The following is a 26,138-nucleotide window of genomic DNA, read 5'->3' as shown; positions in this document are numbered from 1 at the left end:
TTTCAGTATTCATTTAGGGATGTTGCATAATGCAACTGAAAAGACTAATCTGAACCAGTAGTCCAACATGAAATCAGTGTTTTATTTACTCTCTTGACTGATATAAAATTGAAATGTATAAATACTGTGTATACCATCTTTGGGGCTTGGGGGTTTTTGTGCTGGGTTTTGCTTGAGGCTTTTTGGCTACTGTTTGAGCATGGTATTCTATATATTCCAAGTGTAAATAAAACGTATCAGTTGTTTACAGTAGGTGTGGGAGGACTTCCCCTATAATAACGGTAATGAACTTCAGCATCTTTCGGAAAGTTCTGTGGGTAATTTCCCTGCACTGTACATTGGTCTGAGATTATCTGGGTGAGCCTTGAAGCTCTGAAGGCTCTAGGTTCCAAGTGAAAGAAGTTGCCATAAGATGTTTGCAGAACACAAATTGATATTCAATCCTTCTAATTTGTAAGTGTGTTTGGTGTTAACACGTTGTTACTCAAGTCCCCATTCTCACTTAGCACTTGGAAAGTAAAGCACTGACACACATCAGCAAACGTGATTCATTTCCTGAGGAAGGAAGTTAAGGCTATCCACACACCCTCAGCACCTGTTGCAGACTACATGTGGGAACGTTTACTCTGAGCAGCATTTCGGAAATGATAAAAGTGTCTTCCTCTTGTAAGGTGTATCACAGTCTCCAGTCCCTTGACTAAGCAGCATAAGGCATCGTTCTGCAGCTTTGCACGTCTGGATGGGCAGTTGTGGTGGTACAGTGTGCTTTGAGGGAATCTACTGCACTGGTATTGCTGAAAATTCAGCTCCTCAGGCAGCACTAATGTTAAGGCTGTTCTGCTCATGTGCTGGTACCTGAGCGTGTTCGGCTTTTGTGCAGGAATGATTGGTGGCAATGCCCCTCGGCCTGCCATGGCATCTGGAGACTGGGGCAGCCAGGCTCCCGCGGTGAGGGTGACCTGCACGCCCACGGCTGGCACCATGAACCGGCCGGTGCAAGCAGGCATGATCCGCAACCCCACGGCCAGCATCCCCTTGAGACCCAGCGGCCAGCCTGGCCCAAGGCAGATGCTTCCATCTCAGGTCATGAACATGGGTAAGTCACATGCGGAGCTGCTCCTTTTGGCGCGCGCTGGATTGTTAAATGTGGAGCAGGAGAAAAAAACAAAAAAAAACAAAAAGTCCTCATTTCATTTAGAGGTTTGATAAGAACCATATTTCACAGTGAAATTTTCCTGTGGAAAATGGGAAAGACTGTCTAAAATGCTAAATTTTAACACATGTTTTGAGATGGACAGTTCCTGCTATTATGTAGCCCCACAGTTGTATGGCTAAAGAAAAAGGATATGAAGTAGCCTTGGTTCACTAAAGACTGTGGAGTGATAGTTGTTCCTGGTCACCTTTACAGCAAGTGCATTATAATACTGACTCTATGTACAGTCTTTTTCTTATGCTTGTCTTACTCATTTTTGCATCCATGATGTTGTATCTGCAATTTTACAGTTTTGAACTGTTTTCAGAATACTCATGTTTTCCCAAAATTTAAAAGCAATTTTTGACAGAAGAATAATGATGCTTTTAAGTGTAATGTTGCTGAAGTCTTAATGTTTTTATTTGCTTTTGCCATAACATAGGTAACTTAATTGAAAGAATTAACATGAAAGTGGGTTCTCTTCAGAAAAGTTATATGGTCATTTTTTCTTGATTAGGGCCATCTGAGTTGGAAATGAACATAGGAGGACCTCAGTATAGCCAACAGCAGGCACCTCCAAATCAGACTGCACCGTGGCCAGACAGCATCTTGCCTATAGAACAGGCAACTTTTGGTAATCAGAACAGGTGAGTCTTGGTGTCACATCAGAACACAGAGGGCTTTTGCAAGTCTGTAATTCATACACTTTGTGGAAACAAAGTTCTGCGTAATACATTCATCAAATATACATCAGTTTAATTTTTGTATTATTTTGTGCTCATGAAATGTGTGTGTTCCAATAATACTTAAAAATGCTCTCTTTGCCATGTAATGTGTTGAATGAATTGAAAGTTCTGTATCACAGTGAATGCTGCCAGCACTTGAGGTATAGTTGCACCATTTTTCACCTTTGGAGCATTAACGTGGGCATGATTCTGTCTGATTTTGCTGTTCTTGTTGTTAACAATTACACTTAACACTAAATGTGGAAGAGTGCCAGTAGTACTAGCCACAGCTATGTAGTCATAATATTTGTCCCTTCCTGCAGTGGGGTAGCGTTTTAAGTGATGTAGGACATGGTTAATTATGTTTTGTTTGGGTTTTTTTAATTGACCTAAATTCTGTAAAAGAGGAGGAAGGAAAGATGAAGTGAAAGGAAGGCTGCCTCTTCCCTGAAGTTAGCTCCTCCTCAGGTAATCAGAACTGCAGTTTGGTCACAACTCATTAACTCATATGTAATGTATTAATAACTTCATTCATCATCAAGACTTTTAAATGATGGCACAACTGGTATAAGCAGCTTACACTTCTTTAAAAAGAGCCATGTCTTCTCCAAAAGGTTTGCAGCTTACTTTAGAGAGACTGTGTACATATGGAATGTCGAAGTAATGCAAAATGGACAAGCAAGTGCAAAATGTTGAAATGTTTTCAATTGTGTAAATAGTAAATTGGGGGATCACTGAACAGAAAATTAAGTGGATACATTTGGGAAAAAAAGTATGTTTGAAAAAAATGGTAATCTTCTGACTACATTCTCTTAGTTTTCATTAGGCTGTCAAAAAATATTATCCATGAATATATGTGGCATTTTCTTTGTTATATTCTGTGATTTTCAAGCTGTTTACTGGTGTTTCCCTCAGTTTGCATATCCATATGCAAAATGCACTGTTTGTAAAATTATTCACTTCAAAAATTGCACCTTAAAAGAAAATGCAGGATCACATCTGGTCAGCAAGCCAGGCAGTTAAGTCTTCCATTTTTTTTACCTTTGCATGTCTCATAATTTCCTTATAGCTAAAGATGGTGGAAAAAATTTCCATTGCATTGCATCTGAAAGTAACAGTATTTTGATCATTTACACTCCAACTGGAGATGATTAATTGGTTGATGCTGCCATTTCTTGCTTTATTAATCCCCAGATCGGTATTTTTGTAATCTGATTGTTGCTGTGTGTTAAATGAGTAAAAAATAATTATTGAATTTAAAAATTGCCACTGGGGTATATAAAAGAAATGGAGAAATTGTAAGTAATTGTCATTTTTTAATATGCAGAATGTGACAAATGTTTTAGTGTTTTTTTTTCATGTGTATTCACGCTCATTTGCAGTTTCAGGGAGGTTTTTGTTTGCTAGCCTCATGAATTGTTTTTCCACATAATAGATCCCTTCTTATAAGTTATCTTTAGAGTTTGTAAGCAATTTGAATCAAAGGAATTTTTTTTTGCTCCTTCGTTTTGCTGATTTATAATTTCATCTATTAAAGGATTTTCTCTGTATATGAGTTTGATTAATACTGTGACATGTTTTAAAGGTGTGTCTTTTTTTTTTTACTGTCTGGGATCCAATTAAAAAGAATATATTTTTATTAGTTTTCCTGCCTGCCATCCTTTGAGCTCATTCAGTGTGTAGCCTGACGATGCAGCTCTCCTGCTTAGCTTTCACATAGAGATTAGACTTCCATGGCAACCATATATCTCATTATGGAAACTAAATACACAAACATGTTTCTTTGTTTTTCCTAAACAGACATGTAAAAAGGGTTCACATACAGTGCTTTTCCTCCCTCCATGGGTGACAGCTTTTGTTGTCTCTGAGTAATTACCTGGGTTGGGATTCTTCCATGATGTGCATATTGTAGCTGCCCTTGCCTGCAGAATGCTCTGCTCTTTATATTTTCTATTGCAGTTTTGTGGTAGCATGTGTGAAGCAGGGCTGGTGTGTGAACAGCAGAACAAAAACATGTCATTTGGCTGCAGATAAGGTGTTATTTCAGATTCAGTTTGTTTCTCTGGAAGTTTTGTCCTTTGGGTTTATAATAAACCTTTATTCTGCCTTTGTAACTGCGAGTGTGCTTTGCATACAAATTCAGGGGTGAGGTAAGCAGGATTTATTAGAGCAATCACATGCTGCCTGACAGTACCCAAATTCTTGCTGATGTCCTTCCAAGGCACATAACCAAGTGTATAAACTGGTTAAAGTGTGCATTTGGGGTGAGCTGATGCAGTGTTTTGCTGCAAACAAAAAGGGTAATGTCCTTTTCTCCCTGATCCCTCATGCTTCTGCCCAGCTCTTCCATATGTTCAGTTTGTGTGAGCTCAGGCAATCCACAGACCCGTCTGTGACCTCTTCGGCTTGTTTAGCCTGACAGAAAACCAGCTAAGGGGAGGGTCTGTGGAAATGAGTACTGCTTGTGATGGAATACTTGATCTTACATGGGACATTCAAAGTTACAACTAGTTTTTAAAAAACAGTTATATAGCCTCCTGTCTTCAGTGACTATATTCTATACTGACTTCTCTGTTCCTCTGTTGGCCCTGTAATATGCAGTCAGTCCTCAGGCTACCTTTGGTGGGCTTGCTTTCTTGTTAGATATACCACACTTGTAGGGTCTTCGCAGGCATGAATCACACTGTGTAGTTACTTCTTTGGGTAGTGTAACTTCCATCCAGAATAACTTTCTAAAGTTATTGGCAGTGATTAAAATAATTTCTGTCTCCACTTGTTAGTTCAGTTTGAGTACTAATCCTCTGATACTATTTCATGTTTGCCAGCAACTGTTTACCAACCAACCCTGTGTTCATGTTTTCACAGGCAACCGTTTGGCAGCTCACCAGATGATCTCTTGTGTAATCATCCTTCATCAGAGTCACCAAGTGATGAGGGTGCTCTCCTGGATCAGCTTTACATGGCATTAAGGAATTTTGATGGTTTAGAAGAAATCGACAGGGCTCTAGGAATACCAGAACTAGTGAGCCAGGTATACTGGACGTGGTATTTTGCATGTATTAGATATTGCTTTTATAAGATATGTTGTCAAGATACAGTTGAAGAAGGGGATTATAAAACACTTATTGCAAGCTAGGATGGTAGAAGTGTATTTAATGGCTCAGTGTCACCTGAAAACCTTCCCGTAGCCCCTTGTTTAATATTCCTTCCTCTCCCCTGTCACCCTCACCTAGATGTCTTTCTCCTGACCTGCTTTATGCAGCTGAACTGACCAAAACAAAAAAATGGTCATCAGAGGAACAACTGTAGGGGGACAAAGGTAAGATCGTGGCCAGCAACAGAGTATAAGAAAGAGGAAAATAAAAGCATGAGGACCTAGGAGCAGGATCAAGAGTTGAGTGTGATGGGGGCAACAAGCTTTTAGAATAGCAAACCTGAGATGTGTAAGTTCACCTGTGTTTTTTTCCTTAGTTGATTAATGTGTTAAGGGATGAGTTTTATCGGAGGCAGCTGATTTCATTCCAAGCGCTTAAACTGTAATTTTTTTTTTCTAAATTACAAGCATGCTTGCTACACTTTGTCCTATGCTTTTTCATCCTTTCTTCCCCACGCTTATTTTTGTTGACTTCCATGTAGTTCTTGCCTATTTTAGTCTTATATGGTGCAAAAAAAAAAAGTGATAAAAATAAAAGTATTTTGAGTAAAAGTTAGCTCCTGACATTTCTGGCGTCAGAATTTTATATCCAAATCAGTATATATTTGTATAATGACTTAATATTCTCAGAGTAGCCTGCAATACCCATTTCATGCCCCAACACTCATCAGCACCCTGAGCATAACTTCTGAACTAACTCTGCATTTGAGATGTGAAATTCTGCTTTGACCATGAGAAAGCTATCTCTAAGCCTATTTGGTACAACACAGAAGTCACTGAGGTGTAGAGCTGGAGATACAATTTATTGGTGAACTTCAATTTTGTGGTATGAGACTTTCATGCAATATTATATAGGTTGTGGAATGCCCCTACCAAAAAATTATGAATAATGGTTTATTTCAAACTAAGCAGTAAATATGCTTCTATTTAATTAATAATTCAGTGGAAACAGTTAAAGGATCTTGCAGATAAGAGAATTGCTTCATTTTAAAACATGTTTTTTTAAAACAGCCTTCAAACATTTTTTACAGCAGCTTAAAGACTTTCTTTCATGAGGGCACTGAAATTTAGATTAAATTCATTTTCAAGGTCAGTGTGGAATAAGATGTAAAATTATTCTGGCTAGAGCAAATATTAGGGGAGTATCTAGAATGGAATTTAGACTTGTGTTAGTTTATTTATGCAAATGGATAATCAGTTAGTGCAAAAGCACCCTGAAAGAATTAGGCACTCTATTCACATTAGCTTCTGTAATAGTTTCAGGCATCTTTATTTGAAGTCATTATTTTGTTTAAAGATACTGATAAAAATCTACTTACTCATTTGTAATACATTTGAATTTACCTCAGATTCAATGGCAAAAATACGCTGGCATCACTTCATTTGCAGATTTTGATCTAGCATTTGTCATTTTAGGTTTTTATTCATTAGAAGAATAATACAGTGTCTGTGTAAAGAATACAAGAAAGATTGTGGAACTTTGTTTAAAAAAAACAGCAAAACAAAGAAAACGAGAGAGGAGGAATTCGTTTCAGTGAATATATTTTGATACTCAAATACACAATTCCACTTATTTTTAAGTTTTATATTGAGGTAAAGAAAGCTAACGTAATGTTCCGTTTCAGAACATCCACCTCCTGGAAGGTTGTTATCGCAGGCTGTCCGTATTAGTCCCGTATAATCCTCTGGAAAGCCATGTGCCACCAACTGTTCCTATTGTTTGTGTGTTTCTGCAGAGCCAAGCTGTCGACCCCGAGACCTTCCCGAGCCAGGAGTCCAGCATGCTGATGGAGCAGAAGGCTCCGGTGTTCTCGCAGCAGTACGCGGCGCAGGCGCAGATGGCTCAGGGCAGCTACGCGCCCATGCAGGACCCCAGCTTCCACGCCATGGGGCAGCGCCCGGGCTACGCCGCGCTGCGCATGCAGCCCCGGCCCGGCCTGCGCCCCGCCGGCATCGTGCAGAACCAGCCCAACCAGCTGCGCCTCCAGCTGCAGCACCGGCTCCAGGCGCAGCAGGTACTGCCCCTTCCCTGCCCGCCTCCCACCTGCGGTCAGCTTGCTCCAAAATACACCGGGTCTTGCTTCATTCCACTTGGACGCTGAAATTTAGCAGGAGCCACTATGGGTTTTGTTAAGATATTGCCTTGCACGTTCTCTTTTTTGATCTTCTCTTTTGGCCTCTTCACATTGTTCTTCGTATAATGCGATGCAAGAACATGACCGGTATTTAAGCCTAGATCTCACTAAGTCTTTGAGCAAGGTTACGTTGGTGCCTTTTGTTATATACATCTTTTTCTATTTGCTGTATTTTCACTCTTCCACCAATCTAACTGCTTGTATTGTTGCCTGTTACCTACATCCTACATCCTTTTTTTTTCCCTTGGCCTTGCTCTGCTTCTGAGAATTAAGTTCTAGTTTCTTGTCTCGCTTTTAAATACATGGGTCCATAGTACTATCAGTGAGATATCAGTGCTTTTTGTATTTAAGGAGGAAGGATCGTTTCTGCCTTCAGTCAACTAATTTGGAGTAAACCTCAACAGTCCAGTCCCAAAGTGAAAAAGAACAGGAACTATGAAGGGAGCATGTTTGGCATAAGCAGGATAGCACCTGTGTTGTTATTTTAATGCTGTATTATCTCATTAAGAAACAGCATTCTGTGAGTGGTAGTAGGATTTGAGGAAAATTAGTCACTTCTTGGATATGTAGAGCTAGGTCTACAGACCAGCTGATCAGGGAAGTAGATATGTATGACTCTGTATGTAGCACTTATTTTTTTCCTTTTCCTTCTAAAAACCTTTGGGTTTTGGTGTTGGGGTGGTTTGTTTTTTTTTTTTCTCTTTTAGAATCGGCAGCCACTGATAAATCAGATCAGCAGCGTCTCCAATATGAATCTGTCTTTGAGAACTGGAGTGCCAGCACAGGTGAGAAAAAGAATACATTTTACAAAAGAAAGTCACTTCCTTTTTTGCTTTCTTGCCCCAATATCAAAATACAATAGTAATGCTATGTGGCAAGTACAGTTTCAATACAAATATTGCAGTCTGTGTGCTAAGGAGTATTTTGATGTTTTATTTCTGAGAGTCATTCCCATTTTTACACGGGATGGATGATTGCTTAATAAAGATTTGATGTAACTGCATTTTTAACCATGCTTCTCATTTCCTAAAGATGAGCGTTTTTAATGAGCTGCTCCATTTGCAAATACAAATCACTGCAGCATTAAACACTGGTATTACTTCAGTTACTGACTCTTGCGCTGTTGGAAGTCTTTCTCAGCAGAAGTATTAGCAAGATTATTCCCTCCTGCTTTATATTTTCTGTTAGTTGTGTGACGAAGGGGGAAAAAGCTGGAATCTTTGAGGTTGCTCTAGTGGAGATGCCTCTGCTGGTTGGGGTGCCTTGGAAGGGTTATTGATGGGGCGGTGGTTTTCCCCCAGGGCCCCATCAACGCGCAGATGCTGGCGCAGAGGCAGCGGGAGATCCTGAGCCAGCACCTGCGGCAGCGGCAGATGCAGCAGCAGCAGCAGCAGGTGCAGCAGCGGACGCTGATGATGCGAGGGCAAGGCCTGAGCATGACCCCCAGCATGGTGGCCACCGGTGGCATCCCAGCAACCATGAGCAACCCGCGCATCCCGCAGGCAAATGCACAGCAGTTCCCATTTCCTCCAAACTACGGTACTGGTTCCATTCCCTCTCCATGCGTTTTGTCATGCCTTACTCCCCCATGTTCCCTCCCCCCAGTGCTGGGTTCGAGCTCCTGATCCACAGGCTCTTGCCTGGCTCACTGGCAGCAGTGGAAAACGTGGCAGTTTGGACCCCTTGTAGGTTCCGCTTTCCTAGCTCCAGTAGCAGTTATTCTGCAAGCACTGCTCTTTATTTGAGCAGCAGCAGAAGTGCAGTGTGTGTGTTTGTTTATACATAGATATATGCAGATAAGTGTGTGGATGCACACAAAAACACATGTATGTGTATGTATTTGCTTGATGGACTCTGAATTTTGAGCGAACTAAACAAAAACCTCTTCAGTTTAAGTAATATAAATCAGTTTTAAATAAAACATTCCATTTCCTACCCCTAACCCAATGTGCATTATGATAATTAATATTGTTTCCTTTCTCTGTTTTACAAAGCCACAAATCACTTTGTTCTGGGCAGTTTACCTCATACAGTTATTGTTATACAGCTTCTTTATCTATACCTACTGTATAAGTTATGTTATAATTACACTAAATAATGTGTTACGTGGAAGTTATGCTGATATAACAAATTATGCCCATCCAAATGTAAATGTGGTGTCTGCTCTTACCAGATGACAAAAGTGTGTGTAAAGACACATCAGCAGGTATGAGCTCTTAGTTTGTTTTAACTCTGAATATACAGTGGGTACATTTCTCATTTTCTTCCTCAGGTATTAGTCAGCAGCCCGATCCAGGCTTCACAGGGGCCACCACTCCTCAGAGTCCACTGATGTCACCAAGGCTGGCTCACACTCAAAGCCCCATGATTCAGCAGTCTCAGGCTAATCCTGCCTATCAGTCCTCTACGGAGATGAATGGGTGGGCACAAGGGAATATGGGTGGTAACAGGTAAATCCAGAAGAAAACCAAAATGAACGCACAGACTAATGGGGTCATTTATGGTCTGCACTTATTTATGGGCTCGTTTTAAGTAATTGTTTGAGTGTTTGTTTGTTTGTTGTTAACTTTCTATCCTAAAAGAGATTTCTTTTCAATTTGGCTTGACGCATTGGTTTAAATTCTGTCTTCATACAAGGCAAAGTGAGTGCATAGCTAAAAGACCTGCATCCACACAATGCATTGCTTTGTCTGTTACAACTGATCAAACACTGTGTGCCCTTAAGAAGCATCTGTGCTGCACAGTGAACTCCAGTCCCTAACGTTTGTGTGGATGCATTTCTTCTGCATATGACTTTCATACCACATTGCTTTCCACATGGCTGGATCAGCTAAGCCAGAGCCCTATGCATTCCCTACTGCTCTGGAATTGCAGTGACTGGATTATCACCTCCCACTTTAAATGCTGGAGTGTAACCAGGTTCAGCCCATTAGTGCTTGCACATGCTGGGGGTCAGCATAGAGCTGTCACTCCCTGACAGCATTGTAGCAATACCTCATGCATGCAATCACCTTTTCAGCTGAGGCCCCTGCCCCAGTGGGTGTAGCTTCAGTAATCAGTCTGTCCAAATCAAATGGATTGGATGTTGAACAACAGCACTAGGCAGCAGTGAGCTTCGAGATGGCAGTGATCTGAGCTTTTCCTTGGAAGATGGGAGGAGCTATCAGGTACAGCCTGTATCAGTTGGCACTGGGGTGCACACAGCTGTCTCTAGCACAGTGCTTTTGTCATCCTGAAGTTCTCAGGCTTACTGTCCTAGCACAGCAACAAATCTTTTTCCTGCTAGTTTGACAAAGTTTTAATAAACCCAAAACACCAGTACTTTATTGATGAGGCTAATACAAGTAAAGTTCCCCCTAAAGCAGCTGATTTATCTCTTGTCCTCATCCTTGTCCATGCCTCTTCCTCACGGTCTTCCTGAATCATCTGCAGGAGGCATAGCTGCCGCTGTCATGGCTTCTGCCAAAAATGACAGCAGGGGTAGCTCCGTAAGTCCAATGGTTTGCTTTTCTAAACTGCAGCTCTACAGCAGAGATGTGTCAAATGTGCTTACACAAGCCACTGAGTATGCACAATGATCTGTAGTGTACTGTTTCAGCCATCCAGATAACAACTTAAAAATGGGCTGAGGTGGCCTGAAAAGATGTGGAAAGGGAAGGAAGAGAATGGTGGGATTTTCTGGGTTTGGTCCTGTGCCCATAACGCCGTTGCACTTCACCAGGTCTCAGAGTGCACAGCAATAACCTAACGGAGTACCCAAGGGCAAGGTTGAGTATTCACCCTGAAATATGTCCTCAGCTGTGGGAGCACTGCTTCACAGGGAAAGGAAAGTCAGCCACTGATACTGAAACACAGCAGCCCTTCCAGCATCTCTGTCTAATGCATATCCTCTTAACAGACACATTGTCAGTAATAATTCCTTCATTGGCTGTTGCATTATGCTCAAAGACTAGAAAAAACTGATGCGTAAACAGTGAAGTGCATTTTAGGAAATGTAAAAGAAGTCTCTCATATGGCTTTCAACATAATGGGAAGGAAGATGCTGTCCAGAAAGCACTTGGACTGAATAAAATCTGGGATGAAGTTTTCCACAGCTACTCCTCCTTAAGTTGTTCAGAAATGCCCTTAAAGAAACATAGAGGGTAATTGTCTTAGACTTTATGTTGTTTCTTACAGTGCCACATTTTCAAAACCTGATGCTAAGACCTAGTATATAAATTTCTGCACAATTGCATGTCTATATTGGTGAGCCCGCTTGCCATAACTGTACGTGCAAATCTGGTATTCATATATGCAAATAGCCTATTTTGTGAAAAAGAAACTATTACCCTGTCTACAATTTCAGCTCAACAGTCCTGTGCTATGCTAACACTGGAGGTTAAAGGTAAACAAACATTACTTTAAAATACATACAAAGCTCCTTTAGACAGCTAATTGGCTGTTCTTGCACATGCGTAACAGATTTGTACTCTGCCTAGTTTCACATGCAAAGGCATGCATTTTTGTACACAGACATGGGACCTTAAATTTTGAAAAATCTACTCCTTAGATATTGATGCAGCTGAAAACTAGTTTCTCCTTTGAAGTAGGAATAAATGACAGTATATACAAATTCTAGCTTAAGATATATTTTAAAAAGTTTCTTAGTGGCTTCAGCATTCTAAGTCTGACACATTGCTTTTTCCATTCCTTGCTGTAGCATGTTTTCACAACAGTCCCCACCACATTTTGGGCAGCAAGCAAGCACCAGCATGTACAACAATAACATGAACATCAGTGTATCCATGGCAACCAACACAAGTGGTATGAACAACATGAACCAGATGACAGGGCAGATCAGCATGACCTCAGCGACCTCTGTGCCTACATCAGGGTTGTCCTCCATGGGTCCTGAGCAGGTGAGAATCTAAGAATGTGAGATGACAGCTAGAGGATTTTCTTTTACTTCCAGTAGTTTTTCAGGTCCACTGCATTATGTTTCTCTTAGCAGTTGTCTTGAGAAATGATGGTGTTAAAAGAGCTTTGGTTTTAGCTCTGCACTCAAATAGCCAAAGTGGCCAGTGAGGTAGAGAGCACTGTAGGTAGCTCCTGGACTTCCATGGGAAGCACGTGCTGATGGTAGCTCCTGTTCTCAGTAGGTAAGTGCCTGTAGGCAGTTTGCAGCTGCTGATTTTCCCAGCAGTGGAGGCTAGAACTGGATGGCAGGCAGCTGCTTCCTAGAGAGGAGAGTGAAAGCTGCCAGTATGGGCAGGGTTTGGAAGATGCTTCAACTGCCACAGTGTTTGTAGTCTCAGACAATAAATACTCTATCAGCTTTCAGAACTATCCATGTGGCAACTTTACAAGCACTAACAACACATTTTTTATAATGTGGTGCATATAAAACAGGTTGCTGAATCAATAGGTAAGTAACCTGTTCTTTTCTGCTGAGAGGATGTTTACACACTTATTCTAATTTGATAGTGCTACTTAGGGTATCTGAAATAAGAAAAAATAACATTTCTGTTTGTCAACCTGCAGTTAAACTGTCTCAGTACATTAATAAGTGTTTGACAAACAAATCCTCTTAATTAACATACATTTGTTTCAAAGCTGACCTTCAGCTTGTTCAAAACACAGCTTGTTCTAAAACACAGGCTTGAAATTACAGACTTTGATTTGAAATATTGGCAGGAAAGTACCTCCTGTGTCTTCAGGTAATAGCTCCTGCTATGGACATCTCTTGCTATAACTTTTTCTGTTACCATAATGTTCCAGTTTAAAGCTAGTTATGTTGTTGGCTTGTTAATGTATTACTTTTTTCCAGCCTGAATTTGATAACAGAGTATTCATTTTTCCAAGTTTGTCCTTTTACTTAAATACCTCTTTTCTTGTGTTTTAGAAAATCAACATAGTTTTTTTTGTTAGTTTGAGGCTGTTGGATTGTTTAGTTTTGGGTTTTGTGGGATTTTTCTTGTAAGCCAAACAAGCCATGTTTTTTCAATCTCTTAGGCTTTAAATTCCCTTTCCTTTCCTGCAGCTGTTCTAGTTTGACTCAGTATTTCCCAAGCACCAGAGCCATGTGCATGACACTGGTTCTTCCCCATTTCTCTTGGAATACTCTGACAGATATAGCTGCAGATCACATTTGTCTTTTACAGCTGCTGCATACTGGTGACCCAAAGTGATTTTGATACTCCCAGATCTGTCACCTTCTCTGATGTTCCCAGTTGCTAGGCCCAGTTATAACAGACTTTGTTATTTGTAGTTCCCAAGTTAATAGAGTTATACACGTTTACTGTAGTAAAACAATAGTAAAACCAAAAAAGAAAAGAGAGGAGATTTAAAGGTGATGACCCAATCTGATTTCTCAGCATATCCATGCTAGCCAGTTTTTCCTGGGAACCTGAATTGACAAACTGCATTGGAGAAGCAGATCTGGTTTTATTTCAAAGATTTCCATGCAGGCTACTTTTTCCCCTGGCACAGCTGTCACACTGCTTTTTCTTCCTGTCAGACTACAAAATCGTGTTTCAAGATAGCATTTGTGTAACTTCCAGTAAGCTGAATAGGCTGAGGTTCTTTATCCATCTTAACATTTGGGTTTCAGACCATCAGTCTCTTTTTTGGATCTGCTTTAATCTCCATTGTTGTAACCTCCTCCTAGAAATGTGAACTGAGTAACCAGAGACTGATTTAACAGTGACTGCACCAAACCTGTGTAGAGTGAAATTCTGCTTGTAATTTCTCTTCCAATCTATGGGTTGTCTTGGTTCTTTCGGTGACAGTGTCACACTGAAACCCTTATGATGAACCCAAATTCTCCTCAACACATTCTACATAGATGAAACCTTTCTTTCTTGCATTCTTTGTTCCCAAAAGTATTGCCTCCCTCCTGTCTCCATCAAATCACATTTCTTAGATCGTGTCTGTTAAAGTGAAGTGCTGTGGTTCATTCTGTAACAGTAACCTGTTTTCCTCCTGATTTTCCACCTCAGCACTGTGTCATCTGCAAGCAAATGTTTTATGCTTGGTCTAGGTCAGAGGTGGCCAGCTGACAGCTGAGGGGTCATTTCTGGGCCACAAGACAGTACTTTTTAGTCCTCAGGAATGTGCTATACTGCTTTGCATTTTCCTTCTTGAGAAACATGAATACCTAAAAATGTATACTTGAATACTAAAATTGACATCTTTTTTTCCAGTTTTCAGGACATAGTGTTTTACTGTGTGACATCTTTATTTAGCAATTCAGCTAGACTCTGTTGAACTTTTTCTTGTAACTGGTGGTTTTCAAAGTGACTGTATTTTCTGTAATTCTGCTGAGTTTTGCTATTTCATTAATTCTTTGGGGTTTTCTTATACGGTCACCTACACTTCTGTTTACTTAATTCAGTGTCACTTTTTGTTCCATAATGCATAATTTGAACTTCACATGCTTGTCTCTTTCTAACCACAGTGAGAGTAACAGTGATTCACTGTTATTCTCTGCAAATGTGTTCTAGCTTTTGGAAAAAAACATTATTACTGTTGGATGGTTTTGGAAGTTAGATCTTATTGCCTACTAATAAACAATTGTGCCTGGACTTATCTGGTGAGAAGCAGGTATATGACCCCTGGTACCAAACAGATTTTGTTGGCTCTCTCCTCTCTCGTGGCACTACTCAGTATCATACAGATACATCCAGAGCTCAGAAATACTAAGTTTGGTGTTCATCTGATCATACTTGTGTTATCTCCAACTTCTCTTGTTTACCACCTGGGCTCCCAGCATCACCAAGCAAAAAAGTTGTGGCCAAAATGGGCTTGGTAATTATTATATACTTAGAGGTTCTTTTATATATTTGAGGAATGAGATCTTGTCTCATTATCATCATCTCTCTTACCGTGACACTAAATCTCTTCAGGCTGCTCTTGCTAGTGTTTCTTCTAGGAGGCTGCTACCAGGAACGCTGAAATGCTAGCTGCTGGCTCTGCAGGTTCCTGCTGTCCAAAACAGTTTCCCCAGGCAAGAAAGTACACCTTCCTGGTGTTGCACCATTCAGAGATCTTACGTGCCCTTGTCCTCATCTTCTTGTTTACACAGTGGATTATAGCCATGGTTTTGCCTGTTACACATTTTGCATCAAGGATCCGTGCTATTTACTGAGCTGTCAAAGAAGCAGTTTGAAACCTGTGCAAGTAAAGAGGCTTTTCACTATATGAAATAAACCCCTATTTAGAGGTCCCCAGAGTAGTTGTGTATTAATCTGCACAGGGCAGTACTCCCCAGGCCAAAACTATCATGGCATTTAAGAAGAGTTACCTTGAAATGGTGTTTTGATTTTGTTCAGCATACCAGATTAAAGGAGCTCTAGAGTGGTAGGAAACTTTTATTTCTCAGACACCTTGTACATAACTTTGATTTAGAGGAGACTGTTAATTTTGCTTAACTGCAAAGGAATTGTAAAACATGTTTGTTCTTTTTTAGTCAGACTTCATATATGATAACGCCGCTTTACCTTTCTTCACAGAATTACAAAAACCTTTCCATTTCTTTTCCTTCTCCATGCTTTTCTAATTGAATTTTTTTGCAGTCAGAAAAGTAAACGTGAGGTGTTTTGTTTTAGGGTCTTCTGAAGCAAATGTATTCATATATAAAATAGTAGGGTTTTGTTCGTTTGTTTGGTTGGGTTTTTTTGTTTGTTTTCTGTGTTTGGGTTGATTTATATCTGATACCATGTCTGTCAGGATTCTTGCATCATCACTGGCAAGCATCACTTGCATCATCATCTTCTTCAATAAAGGCTTCATTGATGCCTTTGTTCTTTTTGTAGTGGCCTGGAGCACCTTCCTTTTCCATACCTATCCCAAGTGCCGTGAAGCAAATCATGCAGTCATCATTTGGTTCCAAAACTGCTGTTGATTCAGGATACAAATCTCTTATTTCTGCTTTCTGCTTGTCTACTGAAAATCAGAAGAGGTATTTGTGCTTGCACATTCTGATGAATGTTGATTAGTAGCAGAAAGCACTTTTTAGACGTGGATTCATCAAACGCAGGCAGATAGAGCTGCAAAGCTGTCTATTTTTCTTTCTGAATAAAATAATGTGGTCCTCTACCCTTCAGGTTTTAAAATCTCTCAGCTTCAAGAAGCAGAAAGCATCACCAGTGCTTGCAGCACTTAATCCATTTCTTTGGAGTTAAAATACCTATGGCAAAAATATCTTAAGTTTTTAATCTTTCCTGTTGAATTGTAGTCTTGTCTCTTGCAGGATTTGAAACCAATCTTTAGGTGGTTGCATATGATTGCATTTTTCAAAATCAGTGAATGGCAACAGAAATAACAGTAAGGAGGACCTGAAATGAGAAGACTTTTTATGGTAAATTCAGGACAGCCTTCCTCAACAAGAGAAGGCTGAGACAGGATCTTACCAATATATATGTTTGGAGGAAGGGTGTCAAGAGAATGGGATCTACTCTGGGGGAAGTAACAGAGAGAATTGGCTCGAGAAAGACTTCCTAGAGAGGTTTCTTTCTTTCTCTGTAAAACTTCTAAGGAAAGCTGTTTCTTCTAATATTGTAGAACCTTGCTGAAGGCCTCTGTTCTGTATTTTAGGCCAATTCCTACACGGTGAGATTAATCCTTTCGCTGAGAAAGCAATGCTGTTAATTTGGCAAACTACTCTTTCTGCATAACTAAGCATGACAGACCTTTTGGTTGTGCAGAAATGCACAGCTTCAATACTTCCCTGTGACTATGTTAAGGAAATTGTGGAGACCATCCTTTAAGAAAGCATGCCACTGCACGTTTTCCCATTTAATGTTATCTTTATCCCATTGCTTACAAACAGAAAAGTATTGCTTACACTAAGTCAGTAGTTGGTATTGTTTAGCCTACATGTTACCTTGTCAAGCTTTGAAAAAGATGTGTGATGGCTTGCAAGCAGCAAAGCCATGTGTTATTGAGGTTAGGAAGGTAGTTACATGTTTCTGCTTTCAGGATTTTGAAAGCAGAGTTGTCCTCTTCAGATAACACTGACCTAATTTATGGAACCTGCTTTGTAAAATATGCCTAAGGGTCATAGTATCAGGAATGAAATCTTTGTTGTTGACTGTGAAGCAGAATAATGCAAGTTAGACACATGTTGTGCAAGAGGAGTGCCTGGTTCCTGTCACTTCCCTGACTTTAGCATCATCTCAGGGGTGGGCATTGGTGCATGCAAGTAGTGTAATGGTCTTTAATGCTCGTTTTTTAATTCCCAGCCCTCCTCCCAGTTTGATTAATTCTCCTTAATATCTTGTTACCACCAGGTTAATGATCCTGCTATGAGGGGAGGCAATCTCTTTCCAAACCAGCTGCCTGGAATGGATATGATAAAGCAGGACGGAGATGCGGCACGGGTAAGAAATGGGGTACGGGTGCAGCAGAGCTGTGACTGTACTGAGGCTGGAGCAGATACGGTAGCCTTTTACTTACAAGTGCCCTGGATAATGGTACCTAACGTGAGGGCAGATTGCTCTGTAGACAGAGAGAAGGAAGGAGGGGAGGGACGGACAGACGGACAGACAGACAGACAGACAGACAGAGGGCAGCCAAGCGGCGCGGGGGGAGGCGCCATCTAGCGGCGGCTCCTGGGCTAGGGCACGGTGAAGTTCCCTGCTGTTACAAAAGAGGAATTTGAGTAATAGGGGAAATTAGAAACATCTGTCTGAAAAGTTAATAACATGAATTAAAATGAAGAATGTGAAAGTACTGAGGCAGAAGGAACCATACAGATATTTTATTGTATCCCTGTCTTTTTTATATTCGTATATATTTAAAACTTTCTGGACACCAATTCTTCTCACACCTTCGTTGCTCATGTAAATATACAAATGTCTGTCTCCAAGAGTGGGGGATCTGCACATAAAGAGTTTCTTCTGCAGCCATTTCATGGTCACTTTGATTAATAAAAAAATGCACTGTATTCTGCTCTAGCAGAAGTTATTACATATCAAGGCATTATTACAGAATCATGAATTGGCTTGGGTTGGAAGGGACCTTAAAGATACCCAGTTCCAACCCCCTGCCATTGACAGGGACTCCCCCTGCCATTAGATCAGCTTCCTCAAAGCTCCATCCAACACTGAACACTTCCCAGGATGAGTCATCCACAACTTGTCTGGGCAGCCTGTTCCAGTGCCTCACCACATTCACAGAAACTGACTTCTTCTATCTAATCTTAACCTACTCTCTTTCACTTTAAAGCCATTGCCCACTGTCCTGTCATTATATGCCATTGTAAAAAGTCCCTCTCCAGCTCACTTGTGGGCTTTTTTAGGTACTGGGAGGCTGCTGGAAGGTCTCCTACTTAGTGAATTCCCTAACCAGTTAAATTTAATGTGCTAAGAGAAGCCTGGCTGTCAGAGTAGAAAATACCAGGTACTGCTGAGGAAAGAAAGGGAATAAGGATGTTGAGACAGAAGCAGACTAAAGGAAGAGATAGATTTTAAATAATTGTTGAAGAGAGAAGGAAAAGAGAGTGAGTGTGACAGAAAGGGTACAGGCGATGGTGGAGAGAAGTCAGGGTGCAGGGTGGAAAGAAATGAGTGGCATGACTTTTGGCAGGGAGAATCTCTGGGGTGCAAAATTATTGTAATGGAGTCAGTGCCATGATAATGAAAGGGACAGTAGCAATACATACGAGAAGCTTTGTTTCACCTGAAGAAAAGCAACTTTTTCAAACCTCTCAAATTATTTTGGAAAGGTACATCAGACTGCACTTTGTGATTTTACATTTATTCTACTAATGTACCTCTGACTGTCAGTGAAAATGCAGTTTATATGCACTATAAATACCTTTCACTGAACTTTGAACTGTAATAGAGGTTAAAAGCTGATTTTTTCATGCAACTGAGCCATAAACCACTCCTACAAAATTTCTTTTTTTTTTTAAAGAAAGTTCAAGCTGTGCAACTTTTGCAGTACATAATTTTTTTCAAGTTGCTGGTATCGTGGGAGCTTATTTAGTATCTTTCTGGAGATACTGTAACCTAAATTTTCACCCTGAAAATAAGGACATCTTTGGATTTTCACTTTTGTTTCCACTTCAAAAACTGCTGACAGGGGTCCCTGAACTGCCTCTCAGCACATTAGAAAGAGTCAAAGTTTAGTTTGTCCATGTTAGTCAGGGCATGAGAGGTGTGAGTGTGATGTCTCTGTGCTGTGATGGAGGAAGGAGGAGCCATGATCAGGACTCAGTGCTGCCCATGGCTGGTCACACCCAAGAACTCCAGCTGCACCAGCTAAACTGGGAATAGGAGATGTGCAAAACACAGGACCTTGCTTTCCTGCATTGCGGGATAATTCTTGACACTGACTTCATTGGTCAGAAAAGCTACATTTCTAGGCCTTGTGTGAATGGAGAGGAAAGTGTGGGAAGGTCCAAAGCACAGTATAGATAGCTTCCAAAAGGCAGCCTAGCAGCATGCACGTGGACTGGTGAGAAAGCTGTCTATCCACCAGCACTGTCCCTGAGCAAACAGGGCCTTCCTCATGTGTGACGGGAAGCTGTGAGCAAAGAGCTGCTCCACGGCCAGAGCCATGGGATGTGAGTGAAAAGCAACCCCAGGGGAGGAGGAAAATGGGTTTGGCTGGATTGACTCACTGACCTGACTGACCACAGCACCCCATGGGAGCAGTCATTTACAAGGAGAGGAAGACAGAAAGGCACAGATTGCAGCCACTGCAAGGAGTAGTCTTAAAACAACTGTGAAAACCACATCCTGGTGTTTTTGTGAATAAGGAAGAACATAATCAACTCAGCTGAAACCAGTTTGTACTATATTTGTGTAAAGACAAGGGTATTAAGTATGATGTAAAAAACATCTCTAGGGATCTGTAGCTGAAGCTAGCTTTACTTCTTTATTCCCTTTTTCATTATGAGTCTTGGAAGCAAAATGAGCCAGGGCAGTGGTTTCTTTCAACAGTGATGCAGCACTAAGAGAGATTTTTGCACATATTCTGAGAATAAGACTTATTTTAAACCCTATTGCCATGCCTTCAGCTGGTGTTTACAAGAGATGGATGATCCTGAATTATTATAACATCCAGGATAATTGGAATTAAGGATCTAAGAATGCGGTGAAATTAAACCCACTTTGATAGCAAAGTAACGAAATCTCTGGTCAGTTGTATCAGTGTACACAAAGAATAGTTTAGCTTTATAAATTCCAATTAAATTTCAGGTGTCAAGCATTACAGCAGTGCACAGTTGACAGTAGATGTTGCACTCCAGCATCCCAGATCTCATCGACCTATCCATCTTCACTACCCCAGCAGGAAGAATTCATTTGTTTTTCTCCCATTTCTCTTCTTTTGCAGAAATATTGCTGACCCTGAGGGTGGTTTGGTTGCTCCTTTCTTCAGCTGACTGGGCTTACGGCCCCAAACCCTTACCAGTTTGAAGAGCTGTGTCTGTTTGTCTGTCCCGGCGGAGCTGCCAGCCCCGGTGGCTGCCTGCTGCCAACAGGACTCAGCCCTGCCTTCCCGAGGGGAGCCGGGGGTCCCTGCCGAAGAGCAGCCTCTTCTTTGACAGTCTGAAGCTAGCGTACAGACATTGCTCAGTCTGTTCACTGCATTCACCTTAGTGCAACTTAGATCTCTCCTGCAAAGTAAATGTTGACAGGCAATTTTCATAAACCATGTCAGATTGAATGTATTTAAATGTATGTATTTAAGGAAAAAGAACCATGCTCTTGTTCTGTTTCTGTTTAGTTCTAGACCTTGGGGTTTTGGTTTTTTTTTTTTTTGGTTTTTTTTTTTTTTTGCTTTGTTCTCCCTGGCTTACACAGTCTGGTGCAAAGGATTCAGTTCTGTCTGAGAACTGGTGTTTTAGACTAAGGCCTGCATTTTGGGGAGGAGAGGAGACATGGAGGAGGGCATAGAAGCAACATCTGGTACATTTAGAGACCTCCAACAAGCATGTTCCACTGACAGCAAGTCAGAGAAGATCAACTGATGCAGAAAACTATACAGACCAATTTTGAATGGGGTTAAAGTTGTAAAACAGATGAAAATTACCCTGTGAGAGGGCTGTTTATAAAGGGTGATTTGGTTGGGTTTTGTGGTAGTGTTTATGATGCAAGTCATGAATCCAAACATACAAGTTGGTTACATTCTCATTTAATTAAATTCCTAACAATCAGCAAATCTGGTTTTTTTTAACCTGGCTCTCCTGACCTCTGTCGTCTTACTCTTTCTAATAGAATTAAAAAACAGGTTACTCCGTTATTTCCTTAGGTGTGTTTCCAGCAATCTACACAGCCAGTTACTGGATGCTGAACAGCAGAGTTCAATGGTAATGCATGTAATGATTATGGTAGAATTGTGGCAGAATTGGTGCATAATATCAAAGATACCTGCTTTAAAGCATGATAATTTCTGGTTCCCATCCCCCTTAGCTGGGAAAGTAACAATTTCTGTAATACCTATAGCAGATATCACTACAGACTTCACCACTATCATGTTTCTGATTATTTTAAAGCAGTGTGGACTATGAGGACGTTTTGTAAGGTACATAAAATCCAGTTTATATGTAAACAAGCAATAATTTAAGTTGAAAACTTAAGTGTTTTACTTGTATAATTTTTGTGAGATATACATGTTGTGAAGTTGATTCCAAATGAGGTACTTCAGTATTAAATTAGATATCTTCTTAGCCGTGTGTGTCTCCTGGAAAAGTGTTTTGTAAAGGATCACAATGCCTTGATTAGACCTAATTTGTAGGCTTGAGACTTCTAATTTTCTAAGCCTTGTGATTCTGCTCATAATACCATTTAATTAACCTATATTATATGCAGCCACTGTAGGAACCAGTTCTTGATTTTTGTATGTTTATATCCTTTCGTAACAAATCTTAGAAAAACTGTTACTAAGCAGGCCACTGTTAAGGCATGTTGGTTTTTTTTCCTTGCCCACTGTGGTTTGAATAATCTTTTACTATACTGACATCAGTTTCTGAGGACTTGGAATATTAAGAAATTGATGAGTTTGACCTGTTTTGTTTCTGCTGACTCCTAATTGTTTAGGAATGGTACTCCTTAATTTAGTGCTCCCACTGAGATTCTCCAAACCGTGAGCCCGCTCCATCCCCCTCCATCTTTCCCTGTGAAGGGCTGGAGAGGGGAATTGGAGGCACAAAAGGTAAATATCATGGGTTGAGATAAGAACAATTTACTGGAAGCAGCAATGGGATAAGAAAACAGTAAGAACTACAGTACTAGTGACAGAGGGTACAAGAAAAGAGACAAACAATTCTCACGGAAACCCAGGACATGCCCGATGCTCCCTCCGCCACTTCGCTGATCCCGAAGAGAGCCCTTCTCCTGGGAAGAGACTCCCTCCCCCTGCCCCCGGCAATGATGTGAGGTGTTGCAGAATAACCTCGGGGTCCTAGCCATGCCCTCCCTTGGCTACTGCAAAAGTTAACCCTATCCTGGCCGGAACCAGGACACTAATCCACAAACTTTCTAACCTGAACGCAAAGTTTTGGATGTAATGCAAAATGCAATGTGTTTTACAATATCTCATCAGCCCTGCCTTTTGGGATTGAAACGTTTGTCCTGTTGTCATTTAATTTGTTTTGGTATTCAGGTGGGAGTTCAAATAGAACAGCAGCTACTCTATGTTAAGGCTGAGGAAAATATGACAAAGGCTATTTCTGTGTTTGTCCCTGAAGAAGACAGTGCCACCATTCTGGAGAAGCAACACTTTTTCAGCTGTCACCATTCTGTTGCCAACTCAAACAGAATGTTTAGTCAGCTGAGCCATTCTTTGACCTGCTGATGGGAAACAAAAATAACCATCAGCCCTAACCTCCACAGCCTCATTGCTACAACGTTGGTGTTGAACTTGCATTATATATCTGACAAAAAAGTTACTTATATAAGAAATGTATAAATTTGAAGGATTTAATTTCATGCACCACAAAGTGTAAATTAGTTTTAAAATAATTTTGTTGCTGTTCCATTCATTTTTGGTTTTTAACTGTAACCTCTGCAGATAGATTATTCTTTTTCACAGTGGAAAAAAATAAATTTGTCCCATTTCACAACAGACCTGCAAACCCTTATCTGTAGTGATTATGATACTCCATTATCCATTGCCATTTTGAAAGAAAGGAGATTGTACCTATCACTTTGGCTCCATTTGGGTTCATTGTGACTTTTGTCGTCTTCTAAGTAATGAAAGAGAAAAGTGAGTGAAGGAATCTTCTGATCATATTGATCACTATAGAAACAAAAAAGCCAAATCAATTCCCTTCATTATCAGTATTTTTCATCCTGTATACAGTAAATTTGTCAGAGAAAGTACTTGGATTTTGTTTAAGAGAACAATTAATCAGTGTTCTATTTACATTATTAAATGTGAAAGGCGCATAATGTGAAAAATAAGCATATATACATGGTCGTACGACCTGTTTAAGTGTTCATGTAATGTGGTGAGTTTAAAAAGTGAAGTGAGCTGTTTTGCTACAAGGAGTTAATTTGTACTCAACCCTTAAAATATTGTCCCATACCGGTATCCCTTTGGGCCTGTATTAATTAAAAGCAATGTTTTTGCAGTTTATACAATACATTTTTTAATCTTTGTTTAAAAGCAGAATTCATATGGGCTTAACAGATGAAATGGGTGGCACAGCTCCACTTGCAGAACCCAAAGATACACAATCAGTTTTGAAATGCAACTTAAGCCATTAATTGTTGGTGTGAATTTAAAAGTTTTCTAGTATTTGTATGGTAGTATGCTGCCTAAGAGCAAAAGCATTCTCTGCACAAAAGAAAATTTACTGTAGTGGCTTTGATTTTAATTAGAATTTTCTCCCTGGTGTTTCTTTGTAGACTAAAACAAAATCTTTTAAGTTTCTTACTACAGGTAAAAGCTATGTGCAAGAACCTCAAAATGCTAAAATCTAGCATAATGCCTTAGATCTGTTTTTAAGTCTTGTATATTCCTACATAGCTGTCTGATGTATTATATTTGTATAGTGAATTGTGTACAATTTTGGAATAAGTGAGTCATCACTTAATCTTTATGTTGTTCAATAGAGATGATGGACACATTTCTTCAAACATTTACTGTCATTTAATTTTTTTCCCTTTATGTCATTTGTGGGTTTTATTTGTACAGTTCATCATGAAGTTGCATCTGAGATGTGTGTATATGAAAAGATTATACAAGGGTAAAATTAAGCAATATATAAACTATGGTTCTTCAGGAGAAAGCTTACAGTGTTTCAGGTTGTGATTTATTTTCAAAACGGAGTTGACTCTGAACATCACTTTGTTCACCTGCATTGATGTTTGTATTTCTAGTGTTAGCAGTTTATGCAAAGGTAGATATATTCAGAGAAATTTTAAATACATTTATGCAAGTTAATATTGCTTTGCTGATGCTATTTGCTTATTTGATGTTAAATAATGCTATTGTAAATAAAGAATTCTGTTGTTATTGCATCATTTAATAAATTTTAATGCCTTCGGGTTTTACATGGCTTTAGAGATTTCAACATGTTTCTGTCGTGTGTTCATTTGTTCATAGAAGGGTATAAGATGTAGCACTGAAGCACTGGAGGGTAGATGAATTGCTAGGTTTTAAAAAAGCGGCAAGCTTTGGTAATGAATTTATATTCCAGACAGTTGTTACTTGCAAGTCCTTTCATCTTTTCAGGGCTATATTGACTGACAGTGTTTATCTCATGGCTTAATATGAGAACAATTTGTTATGAGTACTCTTTTTTTATTAGTCAGGATGAAATGGGCATCTCTCATGACAGTGTCAGTAGAGGCAGACCTCAAATGTGGAGATGAGATGAGAAGAGTTATGGCTTGTTCTCCTTGCTATGCCAAATGGTGGATTTGAAACAGTTGAAAAGGTTTGATTGGTCAATTAAAAATAAAAAATACAAGGAGCTATAAGAATGCTTGTATAATGTACAGTGTACAAGAATGATCTTATATTGTCTCTGGGAGATGGATGAGGCAGAAAAACTATATCAATAAATTCTAGAAATTAAGGTTATTTTGAAGACCTTCAAACACTGGTAACCTTTTGCCATTCCTACCAAAACATGGCTTATGCTGCAGTTCTCTTGTTTTCAGTAAAATGGTGGTGATACGAGGAAACTATAATGCCACATTACAGAAAGCAAGGAAGGGTCTTCCCAATGTGGAGTCGGAAGCAAGTAGAGAAAACATCCATGTAGTAAGAGGCAAAAAGTTTCCAATGGGAATCTCGCCTTTAGACATTCTTATAGTTGATTAATATTGAAAAGTTTTAGCTGAGAGTCCTGGCATCAAAATATGATGAGCTAATCATGACCTCTGATGTAACTGGCTTTATGAAAGAGAAATGCTGCCTTTTACTTTCTGGATCAGACTTTATTAACAAAGGCCGGTGCATGTGACATATGGACAAGTTCTTCTGACCCAATGTCATGACCAAAGAAAAAGTGACACTGCATTTTGAAGGTCTTTCTCATGGTAAACTGTATGTTGAGTCTTGCACACTGGACTTTTCACACGGATAGAACAGGGGTGCCTGGCAGTTCTGAATTGTTCCCCAGCTTGTTGCTCACCACTCTCAGTTCTTTATGTGTTGTTCTGATATAAAAGGAGGGCTACATGTCATGGTGCTTCGGCTCACGCTATGGCAAGGGCAGAAAGCAGTCAGTGGTATCAGCCCTCTGCCTTGGTTCTTGGACTGTGAAATGTGGTGATAGAGATGCAAAGTACAGCCTGAGTGAGCCTCTTGACCATACTCACGCTGTCTCCTGAAACAGTGAAGCCTTCCTGATGAAGTAGTTCTTGTCCTGAAGAAAGCAGAACTCAGAGCAGCCTTGAGTGATTCTGTGGCCTTGCACATGTAGTGAGTGTATATGACTTGTGTAATGCCACCTTTTTGAAATCCCTGCTAGCACTTCAACTGAATTCCAG

The 26,138-nt window shown here is 40.1% G+C and overlaps 1 protein-coding gene across 1 annotated transcript in view; it reads left to right on the top strand.

The window, feature by feature from the left end:
• Positions 1–24,706, top strand: part of NCOA2 (nuclear receptor coactivator 2) — a 118,879-nt gene extending 94,173 nt beyond the window's left edge. Inside the window, exons 13-22 of the mRNA XM_062489510.1 lie at positions 881–1,096; positions 1,710–1,839; positions 4,783–4,948; positions 6,808–7,086; positions 7,914–7,991; positions 8,508–8,745; positions 9,479–9,656; positions 11,906–12,104; positions 17,475–17,564; positions 20,527–24,706. Of these exons, the coding sequence (XP_062345494.1) occupies positions 881–1,096; positions 1,710–1,839; positions 4,783–4,948; positions 6,808–7,086; positions 7,914–7,991; positions 8,508–8,745; positions 9,479–9,656; positions 11,906–12,104; positions 17,475–17,564; positions 20,527–20,538 (1,586 nt within the window). The 3' untranslated portion in view covers positions 20,539–24,706. The remainder of the gene's footprint in view (positions 1–880; positions 1,097–1,709; positions 1,840–4,782; positions 4,949–6,807; positions 7,087–7,913; positions 7,992–8,507; positions 8,746–9,478; positions 9,657–11,905; positions 12,105–17,474; positions 17,565–20,526) is intronic.
• The last annotated feature ends 1,432 nt before the right edge of the window (positions 24,707–26,138 follow it).

This window comes from Cinclus cinclus, chromosome 1 (genome assembly GCF_963662255.1).
Source record: "Cinclus cinclus chromosome 1, bCinCin1.1, whole genome shotgun sequence".
In the NCBI taxonomy this organism is placed as follows: domain Eukaryota; kingdom Metazoa; phylum Chordata; class Aves; order Passeriformes; family Cinclidae; genus Cinclus; species Cinclus cinclus.
The sequence above is the reverse complement of the archived record's forward strand: the minus strand, read 5'-3'. Positions and strand labels throughout refer to the sequence as shown.